This window comes from Strongylocentrotus purpuratus, unplaced genomic scaffold, assembly GCF_000002235.5.
Source record: "Strongylocentrotus purpuratus isolate Spur 01 unplaced genomic scaffold, Spur_5.0 spur5_scaffold_13, whole genome shotgun sequence".
NCBI lineage: Eukaryota > Metazoa > Echinodermata > Echinoidea > Camarodonta > Strongylocentrotidae > Strongylocentrotus > Strongylocentrotus purpuratus.
Genome location: NW_022145598.1, coordinates 28858160 through 28874322, shown reverse-complemented (window position 1 = coordinate 28874322; position 16163 = coordinate 28858160). Strand labels below are relative to the sequence as shown.

Below are 16163 nucleotides of genomic sequence, written 5' to 3'. Positions count from 1 at the left end.
GACACTGCAAACTATACATTTCACAGATAAGACACACGTGACACATTCATAGTTCCTGCAATATTCTGCATTAATTTGATTTAGGCCGCAAGAGGGACACATTTTCGCTTTGAGATTTCCCTTTTACAGGTGCCCTTTTTTCTTGGTGCCCCCTCCCCCTCCAACTTCGGAAGTCGCTTGGCCGCTCCTGGCCAAAATGATGTATTTCCCGTCCCTTGATCGCATATGAATTGTTGAAAACTTTTATCACTTCTTGGAAGATATTGATAACTTATTGGTAGATCGGTACAAGTCGTACACAAGTCATCGCAACTCATACCGAGCTCGCGTGACTCGTGCATCCATCGTAGGGAACTCGATAATGCGTCGTATGATAATTCATGCAAATACCATACAAATAAGTAAATTTCAAGCGAGTTCACGTGAGTTTACGCGAGTTCACGTGAGTTTACGCGAGTTCAAACTCGCCACAACTCGAGGCTCCAACTCGGCTAAGTGGGAGCCCTGCTTTACATTACGTAACAACTGAATGAGATTCACACATAAGCACATTCTTTGTCCAGTGTTTACACTTGTCTCCTGCTCGTGAGCATTGTCCACCAGTGGCAAAAGCCTCCATTCAGTCGACATTCCACCTGAATACCTGACGGGATAAAAGGAGGAAGGAAATAAACAGCTATATAAGGAAATAATATCATATGAGTCGACATTATGACTCTATAGCAGAGTGGTATATGATTTCATCATTGGCAATGTTTGGATCATTGGGATCACACTTTTTATTTGTAATATTTCAAACTAAAGAGGAAGCAAGAGTTAACGAGGTCAAGATGCATCGAGATGTAAGTACAACTCCATGATATAGGATACAGACTAATTTAATACATAGGACTAAGCGAAACATAGTGACCGAGTAAGCAAGGAGGAATCGCACGCTACAATATTTGAGTGAATTTATACTTTACATTAAGTACGTCTTATAAAAACGAACATTTTTTAGGTCATTACATAGGAATATATAAAACGGGCAAAAGTGGTCATGTTGACAATTTCAAGAGGTGAGAATCTTCTTTGAATGCACGAGAGACATACATTTGAGTACGAACGTTTGGAGCTAGCAGGAGAACTTTGTCAACTGATTGCAATTTTCTTGAACGGACACATTTGCCAATGAGCATTATAACTTATATGACTGTCGAACAGGGATCGCAAATAGCCCCAATTTTATATAACAAATATTGTATTTTCGTTGTGCAATATAAAATATATTCACCTCCAAAGTCAGAAATTACATCAGGTCGCAGTACCTCAACTTCGACCTGCGGCCTCGTTGAAATATAGCATTACTCGAATAATTCTGAATGTGTCGCATATCGGTTCTGTCGGTTCTTTTATTTACTTTGAATTTTGCATATACATATATGAATATGTAGCATGAAAATAAAAAATTAACAATAATGAATCCTTTTTATATTAAATTAAAAATAGGATAAGGTTCAGTGTTACTTAAGAAACTTAAGTCTTCAGATTTAACTTCATTGGTAAAACGTTGGGTACCATACGAACATCTAGTCAATTTTTCTGGTGGGCTATTCTAAAGTTATTCCGTTAACTCTATATTTTCTGTACCATATTCTCTTTTTCTCTTCTCTGCTTGTGTAACAAAATTCATTGATAAAATCTACACTGTTGGATGAATAATTATTTTCTTATTATTTAAAAAAAACTTATACAATACCTTTTTAGTGCTCGATGTAGAAGAACACACTGAGTTGAATACACAAGTTGAATACCTGAGGCATAATTATAGTATTACTGTTATGACGTGTGGGCTGGCATTGCTCGTGTTGGCGTCGATATCACCACCCATTCCATCACCTATTGATAGCCTGGTCCTCTTTAACTTTAAACACAGGTTGGCAAATAAGTGTGCATGAAATTTGAAAGTGCTTATCTAATTCAATAATTCTCAATTATAATACTCCATAGTACCTGATTCGAGGCAGTAGCGCAATGTGCTTAGAATTTTGAGACGGCTGAGCTAATTCGGGTATAATTGTTTAATATTTTTTAATATTGATTCCAGACAATACAAATCAATCTGAGAAATAAAATAAAGTTGTTTTTCATCTTGACATGAATTCAAAACATATTCATTACATAGTTTGTACGTTTGATAAAAAAAATGAAATCAGTTGTAACATAAAACAACCCCCCCCCCCCCCCACTATGCGACACACACACACACCCGCACACACACACACACACATTTATTTTATTTCTCCAAATGTATAATACAAACCATATATGTCAATCGTAAATGTTATTCACTTAAATGTACATGTAAAAAAAAAAACTTAAACGAATCTGGAGGTAATTTTTAAAGGAACAATGCCTGTTCCTCCCTGCCACCTCCCTGCCCCCTCCCTCACACAAACACCCCGCCCACCCACCCCCCCCCTCCCCACACACACTACTCACTCAGTGGATGTCTGCTAACATTCTCAACTCAAGACAAATATACTAAATAAGTAAGTTATACAGGCCGCAAAATAGAGTTACATTTTTAACAGGTTCACGGTGGAGAAGAAAACAAATCTTAATTAATCTTAAGCTGCTCCCACTTTAAGAAATGTGATCCCAGCTTTCCCATTCTAATTGTTATTTTCTTTTCCTCATCCCTATACTTAAATTATTTTTTTTCTTCATCTTTTCTAAAGTTGGTACTCGCCCCCCGATCTTGACATAAATGTAACATACTTCACCATGAAAATGATAATATTACACATTTTTATTCTATATGAAATTCCTGCCAACCCAACAAATATATCTCGCCATTCTAAATCTTTAATATCATCTAACTCACAAAGTTGTACTGAAGCCTGCCATATCCTTTGAACGCTCCCGCAAGATAAAAATAAACGTTTGTATGTTTCTATTTCCTGCTTACAAAACGAACATAAATTATCACCAACAAAACCAAATCTATGAAGATGCTCATTAGTATACATGGCTCCATGCAATAATTTAAATCGAAATTCTCGTTGTTTTCTAATGAGTATAGTAATTTTTGGTCTATCAAATATTTCTTTTAATTCTTTATCTATAAAATCATAATCATTTTGCCCATCCCTTACCTGCAAATCATACGTTTGTTGCAGTGCTTTGATAAAATAATCATAAATTGTTCTTGAACCCACATACAAAAACTGTATTTTTTTAACCTGAAATATGGAAATAAGTATTAAAGCTTATAAAATCAAACTCGAGGAATTGTATTAAACCCTGAATCATCCTTCCATAACCTGGGTATCGCATTATAAATATCAATAATCATAAGCAAATTATTAGCTTTCATACCGAGGTTCATAAAATATTTAACAGACTTAACATGGCCTTTCTCAACCAAGTGATTCAGTTGAACAATCCCTTTTTCAAACGCATACACACACACATACGCGCACACACACACAAACAAGAAGAATTTGCATTTTGCAGTATGATAACTTTGCATATTATAATAGTGATAATAATAATAAGGTATTTCTATACCGCAAATTGCGTATTGGCTCTAAGCGGTTTAGAAGAAAAATAGTTTATAAGTAAAGGAAACAGAATTTGCATTACAATAAATGTAACAACAAAAGAAGAGCGTGAAAAATGTACGTTTTGACGTGTAGAACTTTGCATTTTTTGGGGGAGGGGATGATGTTCCTGAAAGAAAAAAAAGGGGGGGATATGCCCCCAATCATTTCCCCTGATTAAGTTTAGACATTTTACATGTATTCCTTCAGTTTTTAAGGAAGTTCAAGCCTAAAGATAAGGGGAGGCCTAAGTTGGGGTTTAGGAGGGAAGCTCCCCTCTAATTGTGAGAAAAATGGGTTAAACAATCTTTCTCTATTTAGTAAAACAAATACATTTTTATATGAAAGGGGATTCCTAATAAAAATCAGCCATTTATACCTTTTAAAATTCATACTCCTGAAATCATACAGAATGTTTGTCTTGTAGGCTTTCAATCATTCATTAGTTAACTTTAGGAGGGAGAGAAAAACAACGACAGCCATACGTTTGCGAGTGTCTTCCTATAAAAAAATAAATGAAAACATTTCACGAAATTTGTGCGGGAGGGAGTGCTTGCTTGTCAAAACCGTAATCACAACCCATGAGCTTAGACATAAGCTAATCCTACCTCCTTGTCATATCCTTTTAAAAGTTTTAACTATAATTCTTTGTTATTATGTCATGTTCTTAGAGAATTTACTACTACTATGGTGACCCAGAAAGATCGGCGGCTCCAGTTTTCACCGTGAAAAATGGCCGTTCTGTGCCTGGCAACCGTCACAACGAACGCTCAACAAATTATGATGACTGGGAGGAACCTACATACCATGACAATTTGACATTTAATAAGAACATTATGCAAAATGAACGACAACGATATGAAATTGAGCCAAAAAAGAACAAAATCAACGGGAAAATTGGCTCTTATATGGAAACAAATGGTAAGCGTGATGTGCTTCCAGGCTCGCCGCCGGTTACAACCGCGACAGGACAAGACGCGACGGACGTTGGACCTCGTAGGCAACATTCGACTCTCCCGGTGATGAAACACATGGAGGGGAAAAGACCTCGAAAAATGGCGATTGTTGCAGTTATTGTTCTTATTATCCTGTGCATGTTAATAATCCTTGGTGCTGGTCTCAATGCCATCCTCTTTTTCTTGGGTGAGTAACTCTGTCGTGTTTTTTTTTTCTCTCTCGATATTACATAACATGTTCGTAAAGTCTTCCAAAGACAATTTCTATACCAAAGCTGTGACATTATACAAATCTATTCTTAGAATTTCTCAATTTTTTCTTCATTTTCCGAAAGAGCATAACAAATAATGTCCAGAGCAGTATAACACTGCGCTCCTATAGGAAATCTATTTGTTCAGATGGTCATATCTCAGCCAATACTTAACGTTTTCAACTGGCTTTCCACATTTGGACATTATTTGTTATGCTCTTTCGGAAAATGAAGAAAAAATTGAGAAATTCTAAAAATAGATTTTTGATGACGTCACACTTCACTAGTCTATACCTTATTGCGCTACCTTTAGAACCCATGGTCTGACTGTGTCACCTCTTGTGTAATCTAATTATTGTTCGCACATATAAATTAACAAAATTATAATTAAAAATTAAAATACCACGCCAAACACAGCCTTATTACTATTACTATAACTACTACTACTACTTCTACTACTTCTGCTGCTACTACTACTACTACTACTACTACTACTACCACTTCTACTACTACTACTTCTACTACTACTTCTACTACTACTACTACTACTACTACTACTACTACTACTACTACTACTACAAGCTGACACCATCAAGTGTGATTTGTGGAAGTGTAAATCACCTTGATGTTTTAATCTTGAAGTCACGAATGTATAAAACGCATGCATGCATTCTAGTTCTAATGTCAACTTTTGTTTTGATTTGTTTTAATGAAGGTCCATTCGCTGCAACCTCACCAGCAGCAACAACAGGTAGTATTATGCATAATTTCCATTTAACATAATTATATATAACCTTGGAGATAAGTTAATAGTGAAGGACGTGAGTTTAAACCAGAGGCGGCTCTCCCGGGGGGCAGGGGGGCACAGTGCCCCCCACGTTTTCAAGCACTCGAAAAGTGCCCCTTTTTACATAGTAAAAGTGCCCTTTTAACTTTGTAAGAAGTGCCCCTTTTTACATAGGAATAGTGCCCCTTTTACTTTGACAAGTGCGCCCTATTAATTTTTAAAAGTGCCTCTTCCCCTTTTCAACTTTGATAAGTGCCCCCTCTTTTGGACACATGCCCATTTCCCTTTGACAGGTTCCCTTTTTCCTTTGCAGTAAGTGTCCATTTTCAGTTTCACTTTTGATTAGTTCCCCCTTCACCTCTGATACTTGCCCTATTCAGATCTGAGAAGTGCCTCTTTTACTTTGTAATAAGTGCCCCTTCCCCTTTTAAAGGTACTATGTCCCTTTTGCAGCCAACCTCAAAAGCTGTAGAACTTTGCAGGAATTATCAATATGTCATGTATGTCCTATCTGTGAAATTTAAACGTTGGCAGTGTCCTCATATTCAAATTATGCAAGGAAACCCGTTTACTTGCTAGACTTCACTGTCAGACACTATTGAGTGAGTGACTGGCTTTTTCTTCTTTGGTAATAACATACATGAAAAGAGTTGTAAAGGGTACATGAGCATTTGTCTACATCAATAACCCTCTTCTTGTGATGGCCAAGATTAAACTGATTGAATCTTTGCGCAGCATAAAACGTATGACCATTCGGTACAATTGTCTGAAAATCAAGACTATTACTTTTGGGCTCTATAGCCTTATAGTCGATTTGACAACTAATAGTCGTTATTTTCCCACTTGAAGACATTTTCAAGCCCCACCTTTTTTAGGGAAGTTCTAAATTAGTATTATCTTCCAAATGCAGTTGGAATTTAACTTTTTCATTTTTTTTGCCTGCAAATGGGACATAGTACCTCTAATAACTAACCCCATTTTAACTCGGATAAGCGCACCTTATATTTTCACATGTGCCCCTTTTCCTAATGATAACTGCCCCATAAAAAAGCCCCTTCCCCTTCTCATAAGTGCCCCTTCCCTGGAAATGCCCTTTTCAGGTACGAGAAGTTACTCCTTTTCACTTCAGATAAGTGCTTCCTTAACCTCCTATAAATGCCCCTTTAAAATCTGATCGGTGACAATTTTCTTTCAACTATTGCCCCTTTTCCTAATGATAATTGCCCCATTAAAAAAGAGCCCCTTCCCCTTCTCATAAGTGCCCCTTCTTTGGAAAATGACCCCTTTCAGATACTAGAAGTTACTCCTTTTCGGCACTTCATATAAGTGCACCCTTAACCTCCGATAATTGCCCCTTTAAAATCTGTTCGGTGCCCATTTTCTTTCAACTAATGCAGATTTTCCTTTATTTAAAAGTGCCCCTTTTACATTCATTTAAGTGCCCTTTTCATATCTGGTCATTGCCCCTTTTCAGGTGCAATAAGTTCCTCTTTTTTACCTCTGATAATTTCCCTTTTAACGATAATACGTGCCCCTTTTCCCTTCTAATAAAAAGGGACCTATCCCCTTTTCATAAATGCCCCTTTTCACCCCCTATAAATGCCCCTATCAAAGTCTAATGGGCCCCTTTTCCATCAACAAATGCCCATTTCCTATTCTCATGGCTGATTTTTTTCATCCCTGGTGAGTATCCCTTTGAGGATGTAAGAAGTGCCCCATTTTCACCTCTGATGATTACTCTTTGTACTTTGACACATGCTCTTTTCTTTTCTGATAAGTGTCCCCTTTTCCTCTCATCATTAAACGCGCCCCAAATTTCAAGCGACTAAGAGAAATTTCTCCCAAAGCTCGCTCGCTACGCTAGCACGCATCTATAGATGATATACTTATGTTACTTTCCAAAGGCCTTTTCAGTCTTCCGTTATGAGAATGTGCTTATAACCCCATCAGGATTGGGTTTTTCCTCTCTATAACATGTAATTTTTCGCACTGCGATCTCACAAATATTTAAAAAAAATCCTTGCTCGCTCCGCTCGCTCGCAAATAATTTTTCAGACCATCACACCAAGCTACAAAGCATGATGCTTAAGAAATATCTTTTATGGGGCTCAACCAGGGGCTCGGCCGCCCCTGGTTCAAACCGAATTCACTGACATAATGTGTGTGTGTATGTATGTATTACTTGACAAATCCCTAAGGGCGTTTATATTTCCTCGCATTTATGTATAGGTATATGCGCATATATAACATAATTTTAATTTGTTTTCTTTTCTTTTGATGAAACGTACTTCGAAGAATCTTTGAGTCTGCTGTCAACTGATCTAATGTCAGTCTTTACAGCGCGTCTCAACAAAGTTTCCACTTTAAAAGTCTCACCAAATAAACATTCAAACTGTTTTGAGAAAATACCCGAGGATAGCTTAGGGTTTCTTGTATTAATAGCCACCATCGTGCCTTTTGTTAAAGGATGCAAAATGCAAAGTTGACAGGAATCCGAATTTGTCCTGGCTGATATCAGCAAAGTTGAGAGCCGTGGAAAGGTTTACGAATTTTCATGTTCTATTACAATTAATGAAAGACAATTTACGAAAGAATGGAATTTGTTCTCTGTATGTCATGACATAGCACACCAATATTGTGTGCCTGTGTGAACAATTATTTATTATTCGAAGTGGGAGGCTTTATATTTAAATTGGCATACTTGCAAGAAGAGGAAGAGAAGAAAAACAAGAAGAAGACGAAGAAGAAGACGAAGAAGAAGAGAAGAAGAAGTAGTAGAAGAAGAAGATGAAGAAGGAAAAAGAAGAAGAAGAAATGGGCTGGTCAGATTATTGTGCGGGTCATTAAGAATAGACCATCAGTAATCCATGGGTATCAACATTACCAGTCAATATTTTTAAATGTGTTTGAGAATTTCAAATTATAAGCTTTTTTAGACGCACGTTTTCTACGACAACCGTTTCACAAGTGATACACAAAGGCTGCTTGTGAAATATGTTCAGGGCAGTTTTTTCTCCTCTGAACAGGGCCCAGTCTTAGAAAGAGTTGCGATTGATTTAGATTAATCGTAACGTCCTCGATTCAATCGCAAGTTTGCAGTCCCCTGTCTCTTATGTACATAGTTGCGATTGATATCAATCGCAAATAAGTTGGGATTGATATCGACTTTTTATAAGACGGGGCCCTGGTCTGGAACAAATACGTGTATATCTCATTTCAACCCCATCCTTCGTGGATTTGTGAAGTATAACGGAAAGTGTTTTGCCCAATATTCCTCTTGTGCGTATAACAATTATTATGTGGGAGCTTTTTTTAAAGATTCTTTTATCTTAATACTAATCGTGTAATTTCTTGACTTTGAAAATGTATCATTCGTATTCTGTTTATTGTGTTTTAATCAGTCTGCTAAGTACATCCGGAATAATAATAATAATAATAATAATAATAGTACATTTATAAAGCGCAGAAACTATCCAACATTAGGTATATATTCTACTGCGCTACAAGAGCTCCTGATATGCTTAGATTTACGGTACAGTTAATTAAAAGAAGTGTTTTCAGAATAGACCATGATTATGTAAATAAATAAATTAAAAAAAAAAAAAAAATCAAAATCCAATAAAAATGCTTACAGTAATGGTATATATATATATATATATGAACCAGACACAATAACGATTCATGTTATTCTCTCGCAGTCCAACCGTATGTACCTGTCACTCCTAGACCAGTAATGGCTGTAGTTGGTGAGTATGACTTAATTTATCATTATTCGTTTCCCCGTGTTTGTTTGTGGTTATAAAAAGAAAACAAATTGTGCAAAATTAAAGATATTAAACGGGAGACTGGCGATTTTTCAAATTAATGGGATTATCACAATAAGTAGATCGGAATATCAAGCGCATGCGCACAGAGAGAAAGAAAGAGAGAGAGAGAGAGAGAGAGAGAGAGAGTGTGGGGGTAAGAGAAGAACAAATATATACAGAGGGAATGTGTGTGTGTGTGTGTGTGTGTGAGAGAGAGAGAGAGAGAGAGAGAGAGAGGGGTAAGAGAAGAACATATATATACAGAGGGAATGTTTGTGTGCGTGTATGTGTGTGAGAGAGAGAGAGAGAGAGAGATTCTTTCGGGCTTCTAACATACATAGTACGCTACAAATCATGAACCAGTGAATAATTCGAGAGCTTTACCCATTCTTTTTGCAGTTGGAGTAGAACTGGACGCAACAGTGAAGTTATCGAATCGAGCCTTTGTTCCTGCCTACAACAACGACTTATCGCCTCAATACCAAGAGCTTTCTCAAACCTTCACAAACACGGTTAGTGGATCCGACGCAGGTTCATCCTTTTGTTTCTTTGTGTGTGTTTGTGTAATTATGCTCGGGATGAGACAAAGAGTTTTTTCTGCATAATAATAATAATAATAATAATAATAATAATAATAATAATAATAATAATAATAATAATAATAACAATGATATTTAAAACGTTACTTATAAAGCGCTTACCACCGAAGTTTCTAAGCGCTATAACAAAAAAATAGACTCATAAACGATCACATATTAAACAAAACAAAAAAGTGTAAATAAACCTACAAATTACAATACATATGAAATACAAATCAATGTGAACAGAGTAAGTTAATCATCAAAAAATCAAATGTGTCTCAAGACAAGTTTTGAATTGGTTAACAATTGGTTTGACCTGACAGTGGTCCGATTTTTTGTTGCTTGTTTGTTTGTTAAATTCCCCCTCTAAACCCCCTCCCCAGCTATAATAAGAGAGAATGGTTTTACTATTCTTCAACTTAAATAATAATAACAAACAAAAGTTTGAAAAAACCTTAGTTTTATGTATTTTTATGTGATATTGCCAAACATCTTCGAATAAACAATATTATTTGAACATCATTTATAGTGATGGCGGCGTAATGTTAATACGGCACCCCTCTTATTCGAAGTGAGAGTAGGGATGGGGGGGGGGGGGGTTGCCAAGGGTTCGGGCTTCAAATTCCACGCACTCACGAGGGACTTGGTCGTGTAAATACACTTTATTCAGTTTAAGCGGAGGGCCGAAATACAAGGATAATATCCTGTGCGAAGGATCAGCTTATATTTCTTTTCAGTGAAAAGTTATAGCAACCCAAAGGTATTGATTTGATTTCCACAAAAGACAGTTTTGCCCACATGTGTCTTGAGGACGTGTCTGGTGTGTTTACATCGAGTTTTAAAGATAACCTATAAGTAAAACCTTTAATTACCATGGATCTCAGTGATGTCAAAAGATGGATAATAAAAATACCTTCAAGTTAATATCAATTTTATTGAGTTATGTAGTGTGTGAAATAAATTTGTTGTTGTATAGATATCTTTTCCCTCTACTTTTGGCCAGTATCTCGGTATATATTTAATATTAACTTTTCTCTTCTTTTTTCTGTCTTTTCCCCCTTTTACCAATATTTTTGTTCCTCCATATTTGTATTATTATGTATCCTTTGAGGGTAGTCATACTATCAAACCCTCCTGTTTGATGTTCTCGATTAGTTACACCCAGCCTTACTTTATTCTACATATATTCTTTTGTCATGTGTAAATTTGCAATATTTGTTTGTTATATATTTGTAAAAATGCAAAAGAAAAAGAAAATCAAACAGAAATAAATAAATCAAATCAAATCAAATCAAAAGTGATTAGACATTTAGTAGTGCACAAAAATCAAAAAAATTGGAGTGCGGATTGCAATTGATAAGATCGGTTGAACTTTTTAGACCCCTCCCCAGGACGTCGATCGATTACATGTATGTGCCCCCAAACATCAAACTCTTGCTACGGCCCTGCCCATACACCCCCTCTCTCTCTCTCTTTATATCTCTATTCTCATCTCTCTATTTTTTTTTCCTAAAAAAAAAATCATTGGTATAGATGGATGCAGTGTTTTTGAACAGCGATCTAAGTGACATCTACAATGGTACAGTTGTCAACGGATTCACGTAAGTCGGAAGTTATTATGCACTGATTATAATATAATTCATGAATTCGGGGCAATTGTTCCATGCCGTATCCTAGATAGTGATTGCTTTCAATGCCCTCCCCCCCCCCCGCCCCCCCCCCCCCCACCATGAAGATGATTCATATGTAGATTTATTTTCTAATTTGGCCTACCGCTCTTCTGTTAGCAAAGAAGGATGTAAAATGACAACGTTATTGGAAACAAATTAAATGGGGGAAAGTGCTGTTTTGGATAATACGCTACAAGGCGAGAGATAGAGAGAGAGAGAGAGAGAGCGAAAGAGAGAGAGAGAGAGAGAGATTTGTTTTTTTATGGTTTAGTTTCTTTTATTTCACATGAAAAAATATAATACATTAACAAAACATAGCATATTTACAAAATTGACATTCGTGTACAATAAAGACATCTACACAGGATAAGTTTGTATGACACTAAATAATTTCGAAATTACATGTGAAAAAAAGGAACTTAATAAGAAGCATAGCTTGTAGAATTTAAGTTCCTCAAAATAATTTTGACACAGTGTCATTCATAGTAAGGTAGAGGTATAATAATTAAAAGCAAAGTATGCAGACAAAAACAATGAAGTCATATGGATAATGGGTGTAAGAAAGAAGAGAAATATGAACTTAGGAAGAGAAGGTAAAGAATGGGGGTCAGAAGGAGAATTAGAAGAGAGAAAAGGGAGTTTTAGAATAAAGTGTTCAAGGTCGGGAGTCACAGTCGGGAAAAAAATAGACTATTTTTTCCGACTGTGACTCCCGACCTTGAACATATACTATAAGTATAGATGTGCATTACACGTACGAATTCAAAAGTAACAATTTGATATGTTTTTTTAAGCTGCCACAGTTTTTAAGCTGTTTGGGATTGAAGGGGGAAAGATTGAATGTTAGAAATGGGGGATAGAATAACAAAATACAGGCGTGCTAACTAGTTCCAGCTGGTGGATTTCATCACTGGGCAAATTTTGAAGAGCAGAGCATTTATACAAAAAAAGGTCTGATTTGATATGTTTACAGTCAAGGGAGTGTCATCGTGAACTTCACCATCAACCTGATACGAGCGCCGACAGCGCCGACAGTCACGGGTTCGACGACGCTGTCATCGGGTGTCGGGAGCATCGATGACCAGATCAACTCGGTCAGAGGACAGGTCGAAGTCTCCATTAAGGAGATCATTCAGATTGCCGACGACAATGGCGACCTCACCACACTCGGGGTCGATTCGACGACACTTTCGGTGACAGATGGTAAGGAGCTCATGTTTTTCTTATTCTTTTTTTTAATGACCCATGTTTTTTTAGCATGTGCCTGAATGTTCTACCATGTTATGTTAAATTAATCCAATACTGAACACTGTACACATATTAGGGTACACACTTAGAAAAGCAATATATATATTATGGTTTACACGTCGTATACGTAGTTCAGGATTTATATTAGATACTGTCTGTATGTTAGCTGATGTTTGCAATACAAAGTTTCTATTTTGTTGGTTATGTTTATTAAAACACATAATACAATATTATGCTAAGCTGACGACTTTTTATGTTTACGGTGATAATGGGAAATATGTACAATAAAGAGAAAGAGAGATGAGAGAGAGAGAGAGAGAGAGAGAGAGAGAGAGAGAGAGAGAGAGAGAGAGAATGAGAAAACTGATAAGAAGAAAGAGGACGTCGATGTCGGGGAGGTGGAGGTGAAAGATGATGAAAGGACGAGGAGGATAACGAGGATGAAGAGGAAGAGGTTTAGGTGGAGAAGGAGATAATGAAGAAGAAGAAGAAGAAGAAGAAGAAGAAGAAGAAGAAGAAGAAGAAGAAGAAGAAGAAGGCGAGTCCATTCTGACCTCGGTCATGAATTTATGTTGCTATAATGCCCCTAAAGTATGATTATAATAACTTTGTATTTTATTTCTATCAACAGTTTTTGTTGACGTCGAAACAACAGCAGTCACTGAAACACCCGCAACAACGATTGCTCCTTCCACAAAAACTCCAGGTTTGTGATAGATGTTAATTTTGACACTAATACCATTCGTCTCTCTTCCTCGCATTTTGTGCACATGTGGTTGGCGACAAGCCAATGTTCAATGATACCTTTTCCGTAATAAATAAAAATAAATAAACTATGCTGAGAGGTTTGAGAGAGGTTAGCTGTATTTTGGTAATTGTGCTGCGTATATAAAAGGGTGGAGCCGATCACATCACGCAACCCGCCTCCGTGATCGATATTCCTTCGTGCAGATATTTAACGTAGGCCTGGCACAGCCGAATTGTAAGGCCTTATTGTTTTATACATGGCATCAGGGGCGTACGCAGGGGGGGGGGGGGGGGGGGGGGGGGGGGGGGGGGGGGGGGGGGGGGGGGGGGGGGGGGGGGGGGGGGGGGGGGGGGGGGGGGGGTTTGGGGGTTCAACCCCCCCTTTGGTATTTTTATGTGTGTAACCCCCCCCTAAAAAACTAAACCCCCCCCCCTTTGTTTTTTTTTGTTTTTTTTTAATTAAAAAAAAAAAAAAAAAAAGTGTCCGCTTATCCCCCCCCCCCCCCCCCAACTGAGCGACTTTTCGGCCGGCGCGATTTTCAAATTTTCGGGAGCAAAATATTTTGGGCCAGATTTTAACCCCCCCCCCCCCCCTCTTGAAAAAATCCTGCGTACGCCCCTGCATGGCATACTGATATATATTGCATAATTTGAACGTTCTGCCGTTGGACAAAATGGGCTCAATTTCCGACCGAGACCTTAATTTTTAGAGACCTTTTTGAAGTTATGTCACAATAAGGAAGACAGTACAAGGAGAAATTTAGGTACGCTAAGAATTTTCATCTAACTTTTCTAACATTTCTTCTGCATTCCTTCCATCGCCCGTAATATTTTTTTCCTCCAGGTTTTGGGTCGTGCTGCAGTATGTAGCCTATAGGCTCCTATTTAATGAGTTCATTCACTCAAAATTCATATAATATATGCTATACATAATTTATAGCATATTCTGGGAAATCAGATAGAATAACTGACATTTACCCAAGGCAGAGACCCTACTGACCCCGGCTTTAACCTGACAATATTATACAATTGACACAAGTACAGCTTAATCTGCCAGTACATAGGCTGGAGCTAGCTCGAGATACATCGTCGGCTGCCAGCGAGAAGGCCGTTATACTGCCATCGACAATCATAATGCACTGTCAATGGTGCAGGCACGTAGCCAGAGTTTGATGTATTTGTGGGGGCACATACATGTAATCGATCGAGGTTAAAAAAAGGGTCTAAAAATGTTCGACCGATCTTGGATTTATTTATTTATTTTTTTTTTTTTTTGGGGGGGGGGGGAGGCACGTGCCCCCCCCCCCCTGGCTACGTGCCTGCAATGGTGGCTGTAACACCATTCTTGCGGGCAGCCACGATAATGTAGGCCTATTGTTTGGTTGCTTAATAATTTAGTGTCACCCTTCTTCCTTTCGTCGCTTCTGCACAAATAATTGAGAGTAATACTAGACCCTATATCGTATAATGATTTTACTTGAATTAGCATACTATTACGGAAATTGTTCCTGTCTGACCCCCCCCCCCCCCTACCCTGGGAACGGAGGGATCGCATTCATGTTCCAAAAATCTCCGATGAAGGGGTGCTTTTCACGCAACAAAGTCCAGCTCGAGGCCGGATGTACTATGGGCATCAAGTGGCAAAACCTGGGCCTAACGTAGGCTAACTCCGTTGCTTACGCATAATTATGATAGTATAAGCCATTTAGTTACATGACTGATTAATTTTCGGGGAGGTTTGCAGACTTAAAACTAAAACAGTATACCGTATTCTTTGGTTTATAGTTAAACTGGTTATGGAATTGAAAAAAAGGGTATTTGATTGAAAGAGCAAGACATTTGCAAACATGTGACTATGTACATTTTTTTTAAATATGGTATTTTGGGTGAATGCGTAGCCAAAAAAAGCCGGAGAGTGAATGCCGATAATGTCATTTTCTCAATTCTATTACCACCCTATACTTCTAATTTCAACCAATCAGAAAAACGCAATACTACAGTAGACGCCAAATGTAGCCTGACTTTCATGCGTGTATGTTTAAAAAAAATAATCGAAGGGCATGCATATTTAATCGGCAGTGTACGTTTGCGTTTGTACGTACGTAAAGCGGAATTTTGACAAGACTAATCTGCGTACGTGTGTCGATATCGATAACGATCGCAATGTTTATACAGGCGCAGGCGGGTCGTCTGCTTTATTTATCCTGCAGTGTCAGAGCCCAGAAGCCGGAATCTTTCTTCCATTTTCTTACAGTTTTGATTTTGTTTTACTTTGGTTGGTCCACTGTCACTCGAAGGGTAAAGTAAAACATAATATTGAGTAATATTGAGTAATTCGAGTATTGTAACTGTTTTACTGTAGTAAACTAGTCTAGCTAAGCCTGTTCATAACGCATGAGCCAGGTGGATCGGGAACGAGCAAGTGTGATCACCGCTGGTAGTGGTAGTGTGCATGTAGGTGCCGTGAAACTGGTGTGGTAGCGACGGGTGTATACTGCTAGGCATTTACCCATTTTGATGTACCAGCTAGAGT

The 16163-nt window shown here is 37.7% G+C and overlaps 1 protein-coding gene and 1 long non-coding RNA gene across 5 annotated transcripts in view; both read left to right on the top strand.

Moving 5' to 3' along the window:
- The first annotated feature begins 595 nt into the window (after positions 1–595).
- LOC100888376 lies at positions 596–4628 on the top strand. Its single transcript, XR_004063774.1, has 2 exons — positions 596–842; positions 4256–4628. It is a non-coding gene; the product is annotated as an uncharacterized LOC100888376 (long non-coding RNA).
- A 2-nt stretch (positions 4629–4630) lies between these two features.
- The window catches only part of LOC578156 (hyalin), a 60955-nt gene continuing 49422 nt past the window's right edge, over positions 4631–16163 (top strand). For all 4 annotated transcript variants that reach the window (XM_030983296.1, XM_030983297.1, XM_030983295.1 and 1 more), the window contains exons 1-7: positions 4631–4727; positions 5507–5542; positions 9277–9324; positions 9784–9896; positions 11499–11566; positions 12609–12838; positions 13515–13589. In XM_030983296.1, the coding sequence (XP_030839156.1) occupies positions 4640–4727; positions 5507–5542; positions 9277–9324; positions 9784–9896; positions 11499–11566; positions 12609–12838; positions 13515–13589 (658 nt within the window). In that variant the 5' untranslated portion in view covers positions 4631–4639. The remainder of the gene's footprint in view (positions 4728–5506; positions 5543–9276; positions 9325–9783; positions 9897–11498; positions 11567–12608; positions 12839–13514; positions 13590–16163) is intronic.